This window comes from Centropristis striata, chromosome 4 (assembly GCF_030273125.1).
Source record: "Centropristis striata isolate RG_2023a ecotype Rhode Island chromosome 4, C.striata_1.0, whole genome shotgun sequence".
NCBI lineage: Eukaryota > Metazoa > Chordata > Actinopteri > Perciformes > Serranidae > Centropristis > Centropristis striata.
The window spans coordinates 15,543,451-15,565,420 of NC_081520.1; the positions used below are offsets into that span (position 1 = coordinate 15,543,451).

A 21,970-nucleotide genomic window follows, 5' to 3' on the forward strand; every position below is an offset into this window, starting at 1 on the left:
GTAAAGAGTCCGTTTTTTAAAGGTGCATGTGGGGGACAGTGAGGCGCATGACATGGATCCTTACCTCTAACAAGGAGTAAAAAAGAGCCAGTTATGCTGAGCGCGCACAGCTCTAAGCAGAAGTCAGAATACCAGAATTTTGCCATAGAGCACCAGCATGAACAAGCAAGGAGGGGGAGAGACACATAATGCTCAAAGGACACCAGGGAAAGTGCACTTCCCTTTAATTGAGGTTTCATGCCTTAAGCTTCGGTTCCAGTAGGTGTTTGGGGCGCTGATGAGGACACCAGTGGGTTTTCCTGTCTGCAGCCTTCCTAAGCAGCGTAGAGAGCCTGTGGCAAAGAGCTGACTGTGACCTGCAGTGACAGCAGTGGTCCAACATACAGTAGATGAGGCTCACAAACCTGCATTTCATCATCCTTTAGAGGTTAAGGAGAGAGATTTTCCTCTTAAGTCCTCTCTTCTCTTTTGATGATTGTTCCTGCTGCTATAAATAAACTTTACTTCTGAGACCTTAAACTGACTCAGTCTGTCTTTGTACTCAGGACGGCAGAGATGAAAAGCATCTAGAGAATCTTTTATTCTTCATGTTTGAGGTCTGGAGCTTAGGTGACACGGTAGCTGTTCTTTGGACAATCCCACAAGCCATCAGCACAAGCTCAACTGTAAACACCACCAGAGCTACAGAATGCTACGGAGCTAGCATATCGAATAAGAAAAACAGCAAACACAGCCCAACCAAAGATAATCTGAGCCATCAGGGAGATCAGCAGTAGTGAATGGAATTAGCTGTTTGGTAATAAAAAGCTGCCACTGTGATTAGTGGCTTTGGCTGGCATCCTTGGGTGTTTTTTTGAAAGCAAATTGATGAGAAGGGTGATTACTTGTAACTACTCACCAGTATTTTCTATCTAGCTTCAATTTAATGGGGAAGAAAGTACAAAAATGTAACATATAATATCAATAATTGACGTAGTTGCATCTAACACCTTCCAACTTGCATTTATTAGAGGCTTTTTCCTCAGTCTGTTTGAATAGAAAGATGACGAGTGGGATGATTATGGTGTCGTTGGGGTGACTGAGTTGCTACTGTCAAATCTCACAGAGTCTGTGACACTGAAACGTCTTAGTGACAACTGAAAATCGTGAATTTCTGTCTATACAAATGATCCTTTTCTGCAGAGGCTGGCTTTTATAACAGACTAATAATAAGGCTCATCCTGTTTACCACCACTTTGCACTGTACCATTGCATAACATAAATCACGTATCAACTTTAGGATTTGATTGATTTTCTTGGGTATGAGTCAGAACCTTGGGTAAACACTGGCAAAAAGTTTTAATCTTGAAAAGCTAATGAGCCAAAAACAAGTATAGAATGTTTTCATTAGTGAGTCAGTGCAGGGAAAGGCTACAGGTTCAGGTAGATGTGCTGCAGGTCATTTAATTCCCCACCGCTGAATGTTTCAGTGTGAAATCTCAGGCCATGTCCTCTCTAATGAACACTGGGCCGAGCATTATGTAATACAAAGGTACTTAAGGTTACAATCACTCTGAGATAAAAAGTTCACTCTTACAAATTCAGGCAAACTTGCCATGAATATTGTGATGACATCAGTTGGTATTTAACCTCAGGCTGTGTTTACCTTTGATAGCTTCGACAAACATCAAAAACTCACTGGTAAACTGAAGACTGGAGATGTTTTGAATCCTGGTTTCTATTTTTAGTTGTGAGGCTTCAGAGCTGGCTCCAAATGTCCAGTGGAACATGAATGATCTCTTTCCAGAAGACAGTTTAACCTCATTTGGCATTTGGCCTGAACGATACACAGTATAATGAAATGAAAGCTTTGGGCTTATGAGGATGTGAATGCCTGTTTGTGTGAGATTTTGCATATTTGTGTGAATAACTACTGTACAAGCGTGTGTATACATGTGTGTGTGTGCATGTATACGTGCCTGCATACAGTCTCGCCTCAGGTCAGGCTGGGCTGTATGCCAGCAACATCTGCAGGGGTCTTGTGAGAGTGCTGCATGGAGAAGCAGCTGAAGATACCTGATCAGTGTGATGGATGCCTGTGAGCCTTGTGTGCACACCGACATGCACACCTGCCGCCTGTGCCCCACTTATTGAATCCATGAATCAATTTAATGAGTGGAGGACGGGGTCAGGACTTCAATAAACACCCCACCAAGCTTTCAAATTTAATGTCCGCCCAATGAATGATACTGTATGTTCAACAAACGCCCATCGCAAAACACTTCCACTGTAAATTGGAAATGGGTTTTGAAGCGATCGCCACGTAGAGTACACGCTGTCGACCGGGTAAGTTTTACAGCTTTTGCATAAACATTTTGCAACGCGCAGTCCGACTGCAAATGAGTTGGAACTAAGAGCAAAGTGTAATGCAGTTGTGTGCCTGTGTGTGTCTGAGTGTGTGTGGTGGGATAAGAGAGTGAGACTTGAGAAAGAGAATCAGACATCTTCCATTGGTAATCAATACTGCAGCAGTGACCTGAGCGTTTGCTCTGTGATTCATCCCATTTAGAGCTACAGGGTTGCCTGTCTGACAGAGACAACTCCATGATTTCCCTCTGGGTTCAGCCATGGCAAATCCACCTGCTTTACGTGGCCGCTTCTCCATCTACATAGTCACTGATACCTAAAGCCATCATCCAGCCTCCTGCAGCAAAACCCTCCAAAACCTTGCCTGAAAGTCACAGCACTGTTTGTTGTAAAAAAATCAGCTTGTAGAATTGGTGCACCATTTATGTTTGCATGAAGTAACCCATGCTTCATCTTTCAGCGTAATTTCAGGGTTAAACAATCACTGTCAACCTCCCGATCTTCACATGCTGTGATTATAAACTTACTCTCTCCTCGCCTGATTTAACCACGAGTGCGCTTCCAGTCATGAGGTCATCCGAAGCGCCGAGGACGCAGCAGAAAGGACGAATGGTTGCTATTTAGATGTCTGTGGCAGCGGCGTCCCAGTGGTGAATACATTTTTCTTCATCCACTGGGGACGCAGAGGCTAATGGAGCATGAGAGTGGCAGTTCCCCCGGAGTTGTGTAGCTGAGTCACGCCCCCGTTTGGAGAGGAGCTGCAGGCAGCAGTTGTGTGAGACTGAGACCAAGAGGGCATGCTGTGAGAGTCTGGGCCAATTCAGAGGTAAACATTGGTGGTAGTAATTGGAGAACAACACAGCAGGGAATTTCATACATTTCTGATCCATGTGGCTTAGTCTAGAATATCCTGACTGTGGACTTTTCGACTTGAAAAGGAGCGATTGTTGTAAGCCAAAGGTCTTTTTCAGTTCCTGTAAGGAATTTGCTGAGCTCTCTATGATACATAGTCCGCATATATTTTATAGGTCGACATTTCATTGATTAAATTGCACAAAACTCCTCCTTCGGATCAAGATCCAGACCAAGTTTGAATGCAGGGGTTGTACGTGTTAATGCAGACGTAGATAAAAAAGCTTGTTTGCTGCAAACACACCAAGCTGTTGCTGTCCATCACTTTTTCTAATTTAGTGGGTCTCCAGTGGAGCTATTAGTCTTGTATTTGTAATTAGATTGAATCAATATCATTAGTCATCCATTACAGGTCTTTAAGGAAGTCCTTTTCAATACATCCATATGTCTTTGTGCTCTTCTTTTTGCATTATCTCTTTGTGTTTGGGTTTCAAAGGCAGCAACAGGCAACATTAACACTTTTATGTAAGTCCATATAATAAGATACCCCTGAATACTAACTTTGTGAAGCTCATAATGTTTTTGTTTTTGTTGTTAAGGCTTTCACGGAGATGTGTCTTCTTTATGGTAATTTCCAGGGCGTAGTTTGTGCTGTTATCTTTTTCTTTTATTTTTCTTTTGTAATGTGTTATGCCATGGAGTTGGGGATGAGAGATGAAATGACAAAAAACGTTTAATATAATGCATATGCATGACCACTGGATATAGAGCACCGCAGTGACAGCAGGCACAACAATGCTGCAAACATATCACACGTATCATTTGTGCTTCTACTATGATAACCTCAAAACATGCATATTTGAGCACACACACACACACACACACACACACACACACAGACACACAAACTGCAAGGTGCATTACTATAGTTGTTGGGAAAGCACAAGGTTAGCGATGGGAGTGACATCCTGTGGTTCCGCTGAGGTCTCTTATCAGCGTCTGCTCCTTATCACTGAGCCTCACAACAGCAGAAACACAGAGGGTATTTTAGCTGCGCCACATGAGAAGAAATAATCTTTATCAATGGCTGTTGCATGACATTCTGCTGCGATTTTTTTTCCTGTGGATCCCTGATAAAATTATGCTTGATAGACAAACAGCAGAAACTGAGAGAAAATAAGTGAACAAATGATTCGTGCGCAGATACTTTTATATCCAGCACCAAAGCTCAGGAGATGTTAGACTGAGTAGCGTCGTCACTCACAACATCTTTTTCTCTTTCTCTGTCTTGTATTATTCTGTCTGGCTGTCACATTGAGTATTCAGGCATTATTTTTGTGCTGTCAATTTTCCACTCAGTAATGATGCCTCTGTGGTCACAATGGGATGTATGGCAAAAATAGGGCCAAACCCAACATGCTCACCAAGCAGAACTTTTGAAACTGAATGAACTGATGCAGAAATGTATAAACAAGACAGATTTTACCCCCTATTAATAACCATTCATATGTTAACAGTTAATCAATGTAACAGTTGCACATTTGAACCCTGGGAGCTTTTGAGCTTCTTTTAGCTTTGGCATTGCTGCACATTTATGGTTCAGTCTCACAACTCTCATCAACCCCCTGTGGGCACTCGTTTTCAGCAAACATGCTGCGAGGAACCAGGCAAATAATAGTGACAAGCATGGCAGCAAAAGAAACAGATATTTTTCTCAGGATGTGGAGACTAAATGAGAGCTGAATAGACAAAGAATATAAGATATATATTCATGAGATGGTCAGAAACATGACTTTAAACTAGAAGGATGCACTCGGTAGAGTGCAGATTTCCACCGGGTGTTGAGAGTCTCCTGCTCAGCATTTTAAATGTTGTTTCCTTGTGGATTGACCTGACAAAGAATATTTCTGATAATTCAGAAAAAAAAGGCATTTTAAAAGTTCTTTGCTTGTCATCTTGTGGAAAGACCTGACAAAGCACAAATTCAGGCTTTTTACTCTTTGGAATCATATTGTAGTTATTTCAGCATACCGTATTTCCTCAATTTAAAGCCGGGCCCCTATTAATGACTGACCAGATTTTGATACAACACCTGTATTTTGAAGTTTCGCCACACAAGTTGTAGGTAAATATGGTTGTTTCTCCCGCTGTCCTAGTCATTCTCTGTAAAGTCGAGTAGTTTACGCATGTTCTTCTGGGCTTTTTAGTAGTTTAGACATTTTAAATCCTGCTTAAAATGAACATTCAGCGTGCTGTTTATTGTTTGTTTACATCCGAGTACTTCCAATATGGCTGACATCCGGGAACTAAGCTACAACGGCTGTGTAAAACACTCTAAAAAGTGCCGGTCAGAGCTGCTCTGATTTTCTTTTTTAATAAAAGCCTCCTTCAAATAATAGCCTGCCCCTATTATTAGCCGGGTCCCAAACTGATTTTTTATTAATAGAAGCCCCGGCTACTATTTGAGGAAATATGGTACTTTAGTTTGTTGCAATTTATGGTGCATATTGCTGTATTGTAGTCATGTTGATACAATTCTTGGAGAAAGCCATGAAATTCACCGAGCTGCGAGCACCTCAGGATGATATTTTTAAGCCAGGCATGATGGCGATTGTTTTTTGAACGTATCTGGGACTCCTAGAGCAGGTACGCAGCAGGAGTAGTGGTTATTGCCCGGTTGATGATGGAATGTAACATTAATGGCTGCGTTGTTGACACTAGTGCATCTGCAGTGAGATCAAAATGTGACTTGCAACAGACTAGGAATGGCTTGTTTTTAGCTTAGCTGGTTTCTAGAAATGCCTTTTACTATGTTGCTGTCTTGCCATTACCAGAGTGAGGAGTCCACAGTGAATGATGTTATTTAAAAAAAATCAAGAAAACAGATTTTCAAAATCACCACACCCATGAGAGGTCCTTGATAACGTAATCATAAATGTGTTCAACAAATATCGAGCTGATTTGTCCAGTAGTATGAGAGAGTACCTCCAGACAAACAGACTTACACACAGGAAGACAGATACACACTCACACACACACTCCGACAAATGCATGATTCCCTTCAGGCATTTGCCTGGCAGAGATAATGACAATGACAAGACCACGATGACCGGTATCCATAACCACTGTCAGATATGTGCTTCTGTCTGCTTGCATATTATAACTTTAACATAAATGCACCTCCATTTTGCTCTACCCTCACATTAAGTACATGGCCTTAAATATAATGATCTGTCACTGCTGCAGGCTATAAGCATAGCTGGTAGACAGCTAGCTTTTGCATCAGCTGCTGTCAGCCAGCCACACAACTGTTCCTCTGCTGTGGAGTGTTGAGCTATGGGGTGTATAGAACTTCCTTAAAATAATGTATGTGAGGGGAAAATACTAAATAAACACAGGTTTTTTCTCCACATTTTTATCTGAGTGCTACTACAGCTTTATGCTCTCCTGACATTTGTATGGCAGGGAACTGACAAACCCAGACAGATGCCAGGCTGACTGATAACAAATGTAGCACACTGACACACACACACACACACACACACACACACACACACACACATTCACTTGCGTACACATTCAACCAGGCAACTGGTCATCACACCAGCAGAGTCAAAAAGTGTGTGGAGGTTCAGCAAGGATTCAGTTTCGATTTGATGTTTTTCATTTGTGTTTCCATTCTTCTGTAGAGTTACACGTGAGGCCATGTGACTGTACATGTGCAAAGGACGACTTTAAATGTGCACATTATGCATGTAAAAGTTCCTCCTGCAGGGACAATACTGAGCTGATGAATGGCTTCAGTGCACTTTATTATTTAACTTGTCTACAACAAGCTTTTTTACTACTTTCATGAATTTTATATGATCTATCATTTATTATGGCTGTATATTGGCCATGAAATGACTTGCTGCTGAAACTTCCCCCACACTGTGTCCCCGTTCTCTTAGCAGTTATTACCTCTCGACATTATGAAAATAAGTGGAGTGAAATGTCTCATTTACAATTTTTGAGATTTTGTCATTCTTCAGCATATTCTCCATTAATGATGCAAAATGACACAAAGCCAGCTGCCCTGAGGGAGAACCTACATAGACTTCATTACAAGGTACTTTTAATTAGTCTGTGTAATTAAAAGCTGAATATTGGGCAGAGAGGCTGGAAGCTAAATTGATATGCCCATAAATATTTGCATGTTCATTGGTCAGGGTTAGCAAAGCGTCTCATTTTTACTCAGTCAGGCCCGACAAGAGGCTGGAGAGTTGAAGTGCTGAGGGATTTAAAGGAAAACATGTATGACACCCTCTTAATTAAATGAAAGGAATAAGGAGGGCTGCATAATGAAGATGTGAAAACCAGGTGTGAAGTTGCCTATATATACACCTAAAGGCATATAGTATGAAATGTGTCCTACAGCTGTGAAGTAATGTACAATGGCAGGTAAGATGATGGAGATGGTTTATAGTTTTAATGAGTGTAGAATAGACTTTTTATTCTTTTTAAACTCATGTGAAACAACCATAGACTGTATAAAAATAGTGAACACAGTCACTGTGGCATCACCCACTGGTTTGTGGGCTCAGGAATGATGCTAAATCATCAGCTTATGCTTGTCCTAGCTCACTAGGTTGTTTATCAAGGGGCAATCATTAGTCAAAATGAACAGCTCATTAGAAAAATGTTTACTCAGGTAATAAATCAAGTGAGATGTAAGGTCATTTTCCTATTGACTTTCATACAAATTGACTTCTTTTTGCCGCCAGTGGAGTCGCCCCCTGCTGGCCATTAGTGAGAATGCAGGTTAAAGGGGCTTCCACATTGGCTTCACTCTTTAAGCCTGGAAGTGCCGCTTTTATTACATTACATTTAAAGCCTGATGAATTCACATCACATTTTCCAAATTCCAAACTAATCTATTTGTTGTTGTTTTTTTAAATCTCTTTTATCCAAAGGCTTTTCTCCCAAGAGTCTAACACAAATAAAACAAGAAAACAAAAATAGCAGACAGGCTCTTATCCTTCGATGGGCTATTGCACTTACAAACCCAGGCACATTGAATTGTCTCATATACATATAAGAACACTTATTTTCATTATTGATTAATATTTTCTCAAATAATTTTCAGAATTTTCCAAGGTGATGTTTTCAAATGTCATGATTTGTTTGTTTGTTCTATAGCAGAGAAAGCAGAAACTGAAGTCTCACATTTTGGCTTTCCTTCTAATAAAAAAGATGCAAAACAATTAATATTCTTTTAATTTTTAATCAATCAACAGTAATTAATTGACAAATCAACACAGCTCTAATAAGTTGCATAATATTCCAATACATATCTACAGTATACAGCAGTACACTTACATCAACATATCCTCAAGTCTTATTTCTTAACAAACATTATCCGAGGGGCACAAGATTGACAGTCTATTCATGTGTTAATTGAATTCAAGTGAGCTGAAACATTAAATCAGTTCTAAGAATGCAGTCTTTGGTAACTCAGACGAAAAGTTCAAACTCATGCAGTATGTAAGCTCTGCTTTGAGTTGATGCATTTTCATTTTCATTAGGCATTTCCATAGCCATCTGCAGCTTATTTATAGGCCTCTGCTGGGCCAGGGTCTGTAATAAACATAGTACCAACACAGTTGCTCGGGTCTTTGGAAATTCAGCAGCAGCGCATATTTCTCTATGTCCTCCCAATGGTTTGGCCTTATTAATATGTTTTGCCAGGTATAATAAACTAGATGGAAATCCCAAAATGGGGGCAATCTTTAAGAGGAATGGCAATAAAAAGGGAAACTCTCAGAGAATTGGGTGAGATTTATAGGAAGCTCTGCAGACCATATAAGGATGCACTGTGCCTGGCGTGTTGGTGGAAGCAGGCAAAACTTCAATATAAAACTCCAAACCAGTGATGCTTTTATTAGTCCTGCTGTGTGCTGACAGCTTTGGAATGCCTTGAATATTAATCAAGTTTGACTTTTTTTCTCTGCCATCTAAAGCTGTCCAGTCACATCTCAGAACATTAAATTAGAGTTAAATGACATGGAGCTTGCATGAATCATTAACCCGTAGCCCGAGAATTGCTGAAATCCGCTCTACAGAAAATGGACAAGCTGTAATTATCCTCTTTTTGAGCTGCCAGGTTGCATAAGAACTCAAGCTGAGTGTTCAGATGAATTTTATTAAATGAGACTTCAACGTTCTGTTAAACATCTTGATACTTTACAAATTGTTAGTAAATCGTAAAAATGATTTTTTTTCTGTAGAGAAATGTCTGAAAGTGAAAGAAAAGTTTATGAAGCCTTAGTTTGACAAAAGAGTGGAAACAGCTCGGCTAGTGCAAAGCTAACAAAGCCAAACTACCAGCACCTGTTTACTAACTTGTTTTATCTCACTGCTTATCTGCACGAAACCCAGAAATATGGTGAATCTGAGAGCTCACAGCGATGCAACTTAAGAAAATACATGCAAATACACAAAACACAAGCAAATTGAGAAAACATATTCATAAATTTGACAGCGCAAGCTCATCATTTAGAAAACGCTGCAAAGACCACAACACAACAGAAGTGTTTCCAGAGGACACTTAAACGTGATACACAGGTCTGGACACACTTGTGATAGTATCACATTATTTCAAGATAATGATAATTTCACGTTATAATGTTATAACAATCATAGCGTGCTAATGTTAGTGGCTGATCATAGCATGCTAACATTAGCGGCCAATCATAGCGTGCTAGCTTTAGAAGGCTAGCAAGACCAAGACAAACTCGGTGCCGTTGAGAGAGATCAACTAAAATGTATATCATTCATTTATTTGATTTGTTTAACTGCAATTTGATTGATACGGGCTAGCGGGCTAACGCTATATTTCACATTATAACATGAAAATATCATTATCATGTAACGTTATAGCTTATTATCATTATCTAAAAATAAATCCAATCCAATCCACTTTATTTGTATAGCACATTTAAACAACAAAAACGTCTCCAAAGTGCTGTACATAGAATCATAAAAACAATAAAACAAACATTTCCATATAGGCTAACGATAAGCAATAAATAATCAAATAAGTGCATAAATCTAAACTGATGCTATAAATAAAACAATAAAATCAAACAGATAAACATACAAAAATAAATAAAAGACGTAGTTAAACGTAATTTAAAAAAAAAAAAGATATAACATGATAATATCACATGCGTGTCCAGACATGTGCATCACTTTTAGGTGTCCTCTGGAAACACTCCATGTTGTGGACTATTTGCAGCGCATTTTCTTATTGTGTTGTGTTGTGGTAATTGCAGCATGTTTTCTAAATGCTGCGCTTGTGTTGTCAAATTGATGAAAAGGTTTTCTCAATTTGCTTGTGCTTTGTGTATTTGCTACAGGGGTCTACAGCGGGTTAGGCGATTATTAAGTAGATTGTCCTCATGCAATAATGACCCCATGTGTCATTTGTACAGCAGCTTGAAATGCTCCATATTTACATTTGTAGTTATCAGCACACTCTAGTGTCTGTAGTAAATATGAAGGACGCTCAGTCAGAAGTTATGGAGTGTAAAAGCAAAGGGAGAAGTGAGTGTATAAAGAATGACAAGGTTGCGGCATCATGCTTTACCTCACCTACACAACTACTTCTACCATAACTATCTATGCTACTGGGATTTTTAAGCACAACCATCTCCAGGGTTTACAGAGAATGGTCTAGGAAAGAGAAAATATCTATAGAGAGGCAGTTCTCTGGGCCAAAATGCCTTGGAGAAGAATGGCCAGACTCAAATAACCACTCGTTGCAAGGTCTACAGTAGACCATCTCTGAACGGACACAACACATCCAACATGGAAGGTGATGGGCTACAGCAGCAGAAGACCACGCCCCGACTTTATTGGAAACATCTTGCTGGCTAATAAAGTGACTGGTGAGTGTATGTTGTCGCATGGCTTAGAGGATTTGGTTAAACTTCAAATTATTGTTTTATTTCTCTGGATTAGACCAACGACAATAAGAGATGTGTTAATCAGCTTTAAATGGGTTGATAAAGGGGTTTGTTTCCTTTGAATGAACTCAGGCTTTTCCCCATAGTTTTCCATCTTTATGCTAAGCTAACCGGCTACTGGGTTTAGCCTTATATTTAAATTACAAATATGAGAGTTGTGTCGATCAGTCTGTCACTGTATTCTGGTATCACTAACAACAGTGGAGTGAACAGAATGCAAGAAAAGCCAACAGCTGCTTATTATATTGGTCCACGTATAATTGCTGAAGATCAAGAACAAAATAAAGCAACTTTTTTTTACATTTTGAATCAAATGGGAATAGTACATTTAGCAGAAACTAATTAATGCATTTTACACCTGTTATAAAGGACTTTTCCAACTGGTTTTGACAACTATAACCTCACAAATAGACCTCTCCACTCCCAGCTGTGCTATTGTTGTGCAGCAACAAGACACTGAAATAGCAAGTATTTTTTGCCACACCAGAGTCTCTCTGTCTCTCTCTCTCTCTGCCTCTTGATGAAATATATGCTGATTGCAGAGCCTATAGAGAGCAAAGCAGCTGCCTTTGATAAGCGGTTCATTGTTATCTGTGCCAGGTGACAGGCAAAGAGTAGCATGAAGACCTCCAGATGCAGATTGTGGATCCAGCACATTTTACACAGGCTTGAAAATGGGTGTCAGGAGGTGTTTGCAGGGTGATGCGGGGGTGTGAACAGGACGATAGTTCAGCCGGCCTTAATGTAAATGAGCGTAATTAGATAAAAGTAGTTAGACTGGATCAATGCCCCATTACGTTGCACAACACAGTATTCCTGCAAGTGAATGAAAGATGACATGAATGACAAACAACGCAGAACGACAGGTGTGCATTTTTTGTATACAACTTCAAATCAGTGCCATGCATTGTAGAGGAAATGAACTACTGCATGTGTACAATCAAACTGATGCTGTTGTAGCAGCAGCAGAGGTTTATGTTATGACAGCACTCAGTGGTGATTTGATTAAAAGAGGCAGCTACTTGGGCCTACTCCATAAATGATGCAAGGTGTTAAGAATGCACCAGTTTCTACGCTGAACCAAAACAACACTTGATGAAGATGAATTTCCCTCCAGCTAATTTCCTTTAAAAAGTACACATGGGTCCCAAAACTGATAGAATTTTAAGTTAAATCTAGGACATAATGAACTCCATGTGCTTGAGGTGAATTTAAATGAACCAACCACCATTTCAAAACATCATAAAAACTACCTTTTTGATCTTACATTGTAACCCCAAAGAGTTTCACTAATCCATGTTATGAATTGAATCTGACAGCAGCAGCTGCAGGAGAAATGTTGCTGGAGTTTTTGAAAGTGTGTGACTGACATCTAGTGGAGGACACGGATCAGGACAAATCAGCTTAAAGCAAAACATTATACTGTTTATATATTTTTGATGAAATGAATAATCACCTACAACTAATCCTGTCATAGCTCTAAAACAAATGTCCTTATCAGAAAAACACACCTATAAAAAATATTTAAAATATTGAAAAAGTACTTAAATTTTCATTAATCAACTATTACTTTCAAGTGTGGCTACACTGAAGAAAAATTATTTTTTTTGGCCCTGTAATTATTATTTCAATCATCTATATAAATTCTACAAAGAAATACGAATTCAGTGCTTTTACCTTAAAAAAGCAGTTTTTCATGTTGTGCATTACTTAGTGATAGTTTGTTATTATGTGTCCTCAGTTTTGTATGTAAATTGAATCATTTGTTCCAAGTAATATTCACTAAACCAGTTCATTGGCTTAATTAGTTGATATTTCCATGTAAAATGTAATTGAGGGACATCAGTGAATCTGCAATTTACTTGTGTATTTTCATTTTTAAAAAAAGTGGTTCTATTAAATAAATATTACTTAGAAACAGCCTGAGTAAAGATTACAAACACTTGCCTAGCTTTTTTAAAATAAATGTCACTCCAATTTTTTTCAGTGTATAATTTTGGAAGTAAACACATACGATTGGTGGTAATGGAATATAAAATGTCAACAGTATAATGTAGACAAGGACAGTTTTGTGCACGTGATAAGATGTTGATGTGTTGGAACACACGGTAGTTAAACTGTTGAGAGCGTGGATTACCTGCTATTAACACCACCCTCTCACAGTGAAGCAGAGGTGGAGGCTGTAACTTGACCTTGCCTTTTAATGGCTGTGGGACAATGGTGCCCCGTCCCACTGGCCTGTCTGCCCCTCCGTTGTGTCTATTTATAACGTCCAGACACAGTGCAGAGGTTATTCAGGGGTGCCAGCAAACACAAGGTGACAGGCAGAGAAGAGCAAAGGGTGAGAATTTTCACTGTTATTGTTCCAGTTGAAAGTAAATGTAGATTTATTTGTCTTTTTAGAGAGCATTTTGTTGTAGTAAACTTGCAGTTCTTATTTGCTTATTAATGTTAATGTATTTCATCTTATCTTTCCCCATATTATTATGCATGTAAAGTCTGTAAAATGAGTCAAACTTATTGTATATTAACACTATATTGGAAGTATAGATTCTATGTGCAGTATAACAATTCAAACTTGAAACATTTGACCATTTTTCTAACAGTGTTTGTGGCTTGAAACTCTGCTTAGATGATCATTGTCAAGCAACAATGGTAAGTGCATTTATTTTACTTTAAACATTAGTTTATCAGATTTATAATAGCATTTAACTCTCATATTACTTACAGCTTTAAGTTAGTATGAACCTAGAAATGTTTCCCACTGCTACTGTATTCTGTGTTGTGTTATTTCTCTCTGAAGGTGAGGAGCAGAAAGATGCCTGTGGGCCATCATGAACATTGTGACAAGTGTCACAATGCCCACTGTCAATTCCCGGTGCAGATCTCTGTGTCATGTGTGGTCGTCAAGTGTCGTAAAAACTGTGGTGCCATCTTTCATTTGTGCAAACAAGAGGAACATCAGCTTCTCTGTCCCAACGAGACAGTCCCCTGCATCAATGTCAACTACGGCTGTCCTCTCACCATGCTGCGCCACAGGCTGGCCAAACACCTGGAGGTGTGCCCTGCCAGCGTGGTCTGCTGCTCTCAGGAATGGAACCGCTGGCCTGTTTCAGAAACCGATCTGACCTTTTATAAAAATGTTTTAGAAAGCCCTCAAACTGAGCTAAACCTAGATGTTGCTATGGCACTCAGGGACCAAGAGCTGCTGTTTCGATCCATCAAAATGAAGAACATTTTTCCTGAGTTGATAGAGAAGGAAGCTGCCCTTCAGGTAGTTACTGCTGGGGCTAACAGTCCTGCAGAAGATGCAGCATGTTCTTTAGATTGTGGTGAATTTACAGAAAATGGCTGCACAAGCATGGAGGAAATAGAACTGAGCCAAGAGGAGAGAGATGCTCTGGCAATGTGCCGGGACGTGGATGGTATTCAGAACTACAGCTCCTGGGAGAAAATATTCAACAAGGATATGGCGGGATGCAAGCAAACTGTCAAAAAGCTGAATGAGAAGGAGGAGAAGGCAAAGGAAGAGCAAGCATCATCAAACAGTCAGGGGGAGCCAAGAGACTCACACCTGAGCCAAGAGAATGCTGCTGCAGCTTCAAGCATGGATGGTATTACTGGCCTTGCGCCATGGCAAGACGGGGTCCTCGAGAGGTTAAGCAGGGAAGTCAACATTGCTGAATACAACATGTATCTGGTGCACAACGGAGCAATGCTGATCAACTTTGGCCAACTTGCTGCTTGCACCCCAAGAGACAAGGATTTTGTTTATGGGAAACTGGAGCCCATCGAGGTCAAAACTGTCCGCACATTCAATGTTCCTACCAGCTATCGAGCAAAGCGCAGTTATCTGAAGGACCCTGCACGGAAGGTCAAGATCAGCGTGAGTGTTGACACGGCAGATTTGGGCGTGTCAGTCGAGGATCTTCCAAAGTGTGACGAAGTTAGCGCCACGCTCCTGAACTCCCTTGAAAATGAACTGAAGGGGCATTTAATCTCAGAGAGCGTGGGCAGAGATGGCCTCTATGTAGATATAGGAACACAAACATACAGCTTTGCCTCTGCTCCATTCAAGGCAGATGCATCGCTTGCTGATGTCATCGCAGACAAACCGCCCGGCCTTCATGTACACGTCGAAGCAGAATCGATCACCAGAAGACACAACAAAAGAAGTTCAGTTTTCAGCTACATGTGTGGCCACTTCTTCCGCCGTGATGAATACTGCTCTCATTTCAGGAATGTGCACTCTGACATCCAGGCCTCTTTAAGCGGCTGGTTCCAACAACGCTGCCCCTTAGCATACCTCGGCTGTGCTTTCACCCAGACGAGGTTTCACCCTGCAGGTCATCAGGCTACAATCAAATTCTGTCAAGATGTCAGCGCCTTTGTCCTCCAGCCAGAAGTCCCTTCGTTTCTCTGTGAAAGCGGGAAAACCTTCGGCACGAAGAGAAATGGTGCACATAATATAGATCCCCTGAGCAGCCTGCCCCTGGAGATCCTTCAACACATTGCTGCTTACCTTGACAGTTTTACATTATCTCAGCTGGCCCAAGTCTCCCATCTGATGAGAGCAGTGTGTGCCACATTGTTGCAGGAGAGAGGGATGGTGTCCCTCAAGTGGAAGAAAAAAACATATTCTCACGGGGGCATTTCCTGGAAATGTCGAAAGAAAGCAAGTATCCTTAACATTCTAGTTTTTCCCCCCCTAAAATTAAATGTATATATGGATATTTTGGGCTAATTGCTTGAATCAATAAGTCCTTCTGTTTTCTGGACTCTGGAGGATTACCATAAATGTATTATTGTACTTTGTATGTATTATAATGATAGAGAGCTACCATCCCATCTCTATACTACTTTGATTACTTTGATGTCCACCTTGTACACAGTGAGGGGGAAGTAAAAACAAGGCCGAACTATATATATATACATACATATATATATATATATATATATATATATATATATATATATATATATATATATATATATATATCAGTTCCCCTTTAGTGTCTGGCACCATTCTGTCCATTGGAAAATTTCAGTCATTCATAGAGAGTGACAGCTGCTGCATTGTAAACACACTCCAGACTCTCCACAGTCCTCTCTAACAATATTGCAAACTGAATCTCAGCCGTGTTGGCAACCATTAATGGGTTCCCACTGAAGCAGCCACGGGAGAGTCGCTATGTTGTTCTGTCTCCTTATCAAAAAACAGCTGCGTATGGGGTCAGGCAGCACGAGGAAGTGTTTGCAAAAATCAAATTTCCTTTTCTGGTGTCCAAGCCATAACAAGACAGTTGAGCTAATCTATCAGTCAGTGTTGCAATGTGCTTCTAATTTGATTCGACAGTATAAACTTCAGAAAACAAATCAGTTGCAGCCTTAATATTCACTCAGTGGTATCTTCTGTGAGTTATTTTTTCCCTTTATGTGACAGTAGAAAGATTCTGTAAAAAATGGAGTGATGGAGGGTTCAAATCAGGGACTTGGTGTTTACATTTAAACACTAAGCTTCACCTTAGACCCCTTGGCTTAGACCACAAGGCCACTGGGACGCCGAGTCATCAGTGTTCTGAGCCTTGAGGACGCCTCCAGCTGCCTTGATCTTCAGAGCTTATCTAAATCCTGTCTGGAATTATTAGGGCTGTGTACTGTAAAGGGATGATAAGTGATTTGGACTCATGACAACTGAGCTACATTTATATTTATCATGATGCTGAAGCACCATCTCTGCATGAAGCACCATCAAATGTGCATTGTTACATAAGCTAGACAAGGTAATTATCTGAAGAAGAGAAAGGGAAATTAGAAAACAATACAGCAAATTAAAAAGGAAGAAAAGGCAGGTTTAAACTTATTTTTTTAAGTTATAAACCAAGCATGTTACCATGAAGACATTTTTTTGGTAACACTTTACAATAACCATCATTTATAAATGGTAAACAGATTTATTAATGTTTAATCATAATTTATAAACCGTTTATAGGCCATTTAGAATGGTAAATACATAATTAATTAATGTTTAACTAACTAAATAATTTATAAATGGCTAATAGATGGTATATTAATGTAAGTTTATAATGAATTTACCATTAACAAACAATTAAATTATAATTAATTGTTTATTAATAGTTTTAGTTTCACTCATTATTACATTTTTAACACCATATTTAGTATGTTAATGATTTTGAAATGATTCATATACCTTTAAGAAACTGGTTGAAACCATTTAAAGATTAAATATGTATAGCACTTTGTAAATGGTTAATAATTGGTTTATAAACCATCTATAAACATTACTTAGATGGTTATTGTAAAGTGTTACTTTTTTTTTTTTTTTTTACTAACTTTTCCTTCTTTTTTAAAATTTGTTAAGTAGTTTTTAAGATATCCTGCTCACAAGCAAACAAACAAACCAAAGCATAATCTCTCTGCTGGAGATAATAAACAATAACATGTGTATAAAGTGTGTATTTTTACTCTCTGTGCTGCAGTGATCATGGGACAGAGAGCATGCCGATGATATCAGTGATGTGGAATGGCCAAAGGCCTTGCTGCCAGTAAACACAGTGCCTCCATAACAAGTCAGATGTGATCATTCATGGAAACAAGATGCTGATAAGCTCGTGTAGGCGACAGCTGGGTATTTGCTCCCCAATGAAGGGCATCATTTATATACATTTGTATTGGATGGATACAGAAATAACATCATGCCCCGAAGAGATAAAAATACTCTGCGATCTAGATTCCATGGATATTGGAAATAAACGTATCCTCGTGGACATTGCTGCAGTACACTTGATAGATGTCTTGACAGCAGCTTCCTACACGTACTTCAGCTCTGTCTCTGTGTGTTACAGGTTTGGGAGTTCAGCTCTCTGTTTTCCTCTGTGGACAAATGGAGCTTCAGCAACACTCCTTCCATGTCAGATCACCTGAAAACCTGCTCCTTCTACCAGAGAGAGGAGAAGACTGAGCCGGTGGCTTTACCCTGCCTGGGAGAGGTCAGAGACATACATGGGGAAGTAAAGCATAAAAGATAACTCTCATAGTCCCAGAGCTCGGTGGGCGGACCACAACATGAGCGATGCCCCGTTTAGAATCACTCAGTCGTGATATGTATCCTCCGCATATACAGCTACTCTATAGAAACTAAAGGGAATTCAGAGCTGCTGTGTGAAGCCCTGTGGACATAAATGTGAAGAATTTACTTTGGCATAAACTGCAGTTTTTTATTATTTTGACCCAGTTTATGTAATCTATACTTTCTTGTTAGGTCTCCTCTAACTGTTTTGCCTGTTAGTAGGAACTAATGATTCAAGATGTATCTTTCAATGTAATGGATTGTTTTATTCACAAATGTATTGCTATAGTGTATAGAGTAGTATAGAGTGGGGTCCCTATATCGGGGATGGGCAACTGGAGGCTCGGGGGCCGCATACGGCCTGCACCCTCACTTGAAGTGGCCCTCAGTACAACTACATAAATTTGAGCATGAAATCTTTAACGTGCAGTGTAAAAATGCACAAAATTACTTCTTGCAATTAATGTTGGTCTGCTGTTCTTGCACTGAAAAAAAAGAAATCACAGTAAGTTGTTATTTTTTATTTGCTTCAAACCTTTTGTATTCATATTTCTACTGTTATAAATGCAATTGAGCATGAAATATGTTAAGTTACTGCACTGTAAACATAGTTATAATGCAGTTTCCTCATATCTGGTTAAGTCCACGGTCCTATATGTGGCCCTGTGGTAGTGCTGGTGAAAAATTGTGGCCCCCTCCAGCATTTAAGTTGCCCATCCCTGATCTATATCATGTAATGCAAAACTACTGAGTGTTGTTTATTCCATCCTATTTCATTGTTGTGGTGGAAAGCATTACTAGGGCAGCAGATGTTGACTGTTTTTCTACATGACAAGACTGACATCTACTGGAGAGAAGCTGAAGAACCTCATCTGTGTGGAATGAGGGCACTTCACACACCATAAAACAAGTTTGGTATTTGAATGCTCAATATCACATGTCCTACATGTCAAATTTGTAATGAGGGCACTTTGTTTCTAATTTAGTAAATGTGTGACATTGACATTATATACTGTATAATAAATCTACCTTGCAGTTGGCCTCCCCTGTTTTAAAGAAGCATAGTCAGTGGAACAAAAAGGACATTCAAAGCTAAAAATGTTCAAAGTCAAAGTCCCGGGTTCTTTTATTAAGCACGGACTTCATAACAGACAAGGTGTAAAAAATATCTCATTAACTAAATCATCTCAGACACTTCGGGGTTTCTGAGTTTGTTGATCACCTCTGACAGCATCTTGTTGCACAGGGCTGCATACGGATTTAGAACCACAGCTTGTTGTCGAGCAAATTCACTTCCAAGTGCAGCTGCTTTCTCAAAATCTGCTCTGGCTTCATCAACCTGGCATGCTAATCTACGTAAAAGGCCTCTTTGCACCAGCGCCTGGCAGGCGGTTCGTCCACGGCTGCTGCTAAGAGAGATGGCTCGGTCCAGGTCCCCCAGGGCTCCTGAGAGGATAGAAGAGCACTGTGAGGCACAAACATGTCTTAAAAGTTGATTTTCAATTTGTAATTTCTTTTAGGCTACTCAGTCTGGGTCTTCTGCAATATTCACTCAGAGAAATGTAGCTGAATTTGCTTTAAATTACTTTGCCACCTCATATTGGAGAGGATGCATTCAAATAAGATTATATTCTAATATTATCACACTAAAGTGACTTAGAGGTGTACAGAGATGTCATTATCTGTATCCACATTCATTTAAACAACAAAAATTAACTGTGTCTGTGTCCATATTAAGATAGAAGTCCAGAAACTGACTAATTTTATCATAAAAAAGCATATTAAATCTGGCAAATATTGTATTTTCTAAACTAGAATTCCATGACAATGCAAATTTTTTGTGCATTCAAAGCACAAAATTGATTTAATATTGGCATATATTTTAATTATAAAGTATATTTAGACATCTTCATGGAGTACTTTTTTATTTTAAAAACATAAAGGCTGACACAAAGGCATGCCAATGACAACTACCAACAACTGCCAACTTTTTCGCCCCAAAATACTAATAATTTAAAAAAAATTGCTAAATGAGTAACTTCTGGTATCTGTTTCCGTGACATTATTTGTGATTTCTTGTCATATTTGGATTGGGGTATATCACTAAATTGACTTTACCCTATTAATCAATTTGCTGCAGCAGTCATTCAACTTGGTTCATTTCATTCATTTAAGTTCATTTCACTTGTTCTGCATATTCTTTAAATAGACATGTTGGTGATTTGTTGGGGAAAATTCAAAAGAGCTTGTTAGTCAGCATGAACAACAACTGGCACCAGGTCACAGACAAATTGAAAAAGCACCACCTATAGATAGAAACTCCAAATTTGGAAACAGACGATGTGAGTAAAAAGATTATGGTATTGAGTGCACGGTGTGATTGACAACATGATCTCCTGGGAGTGAATGTTAAAACACAACAGCAACACTCTCATGAGTGAAAGATGTTAAATAATGACATGGGTTATAAAGCGAAGCGCACTAGGAGGTCATAAAAGACTATTCAGATATGACTGCAGCAAAACACCCAAATCCCTGTAATTCTCTTCAGTCGCTGTATACAACCCTGCCTGCCACCCTTGTGACAGACAGGATGTAAAAGGAAGCTTACAAAAGGTGAACAGAGCTTCAACAGGAACACTGTTGACAAAGTGCATCAGATAGACAAAGCTCTGATATGATGTCATGCTGGCCTCAGACTCAAGCGTCTGCTATGTCGGCACACTGCAGCGTCTATGGAAAGGGTTATTATTGAGTCTGTGGCATGTACCTGCTGTGTTCCCCTGCAGCCGCAGGGCCTGTGCCCGGTTGTTATAGGCTGAGGCTCGCTGAGGCAGGATCTGGATTGCCTGGCTGAACAGTTGAAGTGCAGCTTGCAAATCCCCAGCCTCTGCTGCCGAGACACCCCGCATCTCCAACTCTTTCACTTGCTTCAGCAACTCTGTGTCAAAGCCACTGTCTGGCAGGGTGAGATAAACAGGTTGAAAAAGCACTCAAACTCAATTGACAGGTACCGTGGCAAAGAAAACACAGAAATGTCACCCAGAACTCAACTTGGATTAAAATGTCATGTTTTTTTAGTCCCGGAATGGAATGCGTTCAAATAAATTCAATATGCTATGAAATGATAAACATAAAAAGCTGTGACATGATATGTGGAGACACATCAAGTCAGAAGCTCACGCTCACCATCATCAATTAATTCCTCCTCTTGGTTCAGGCTAGGGATGTCTCCAAAAGGGGTGGTGGGGTTGAATATAGCCTGGAGTACGGCTCTGTCATGTGCCGAGGCCATCTTACTGTTGTTGGTAAAGAAAGCAAAGACAGAAATCATGAAGCCAAAACACACAGCTGGGTGGAGAATTCTTTCTCCCCCTAACTTCAGCCATTTCCACCAGCCAATCATAGAAGGGGGCGTAAGCAGAGGTGGACTTTGAGACTTGCCTGCACTGAACACATCTGTATTGGATTATGTTAAAAATGCAGAACAGGCCTGCCCGCTGTGGAGCTGATGTTTTAATGGCAAAAAGAAAAACATTTTCTCAGAGATATTCTATCTGATGATTTCTGCTCAGTGCAAAGTGATGAAAACGTTACAGCATACTGTCCAAACCTCACAGGATGAATAGTGATCAAATACTAAAATGATGCTCTGGTTTTCCTGTAGCAGAAAATA

The 21,970-nt window shown here is 39.7% G+C and overlaps 2 protein-coding genes across 2 annotated transcripts; one reads left to right on the forward strand and one right to left on the reverse strand.

Moving 5' to 3' along the window:
- Nucleotides 1-13,820: 13,820 nt before the first annotated feature.
- Nucleotides 13,821-19,262, forward strand: LOC131970071 (F-box only protein 40). Its single transcript, XM_059331336.1, has 3 exons — nt 13,821-13,859; nt 14,008-15,879; nt 18,071-19,262. Exons 1-3 carry the CDS (start codon nt 13,857-13,859, stop codon nt 18,251-18,253), a joined length of 2,058 nt encoding a protein of 685 aa, XP_059187319.1. The 5' UTR covers nt 13,821-13,856; the 3' UTR covers nt 18,254-19,262.
- A 133-nt stretch (nt 19,263-19,395) lies between these two features.
- Nucleotides 19,396-21,642, reverse strand: ttc36 (tetratricopeptide repeat domain 36). Its single transcript, XM_059331337.1, has 3 exons — nt 21,484-21,642; nt 21,065-21,253; nt 19,396-19,740 (listed from the first exon to the last, which is right to left on the reverse strand). Exons 1-3 carry the CDS (start codon nt 21,626-21,628, stop codon nt 19,472-19,474), a joined length of 603 nt encoding a protein of 200 aa, XP_059187320.1. The 5' UTR covers nt 21,629-21,642; the 3' UTR covers nt 19,396-19,471.
- Between the last annotated feature and the right edge of the window lie 328 nt (nt 21,643-21,970).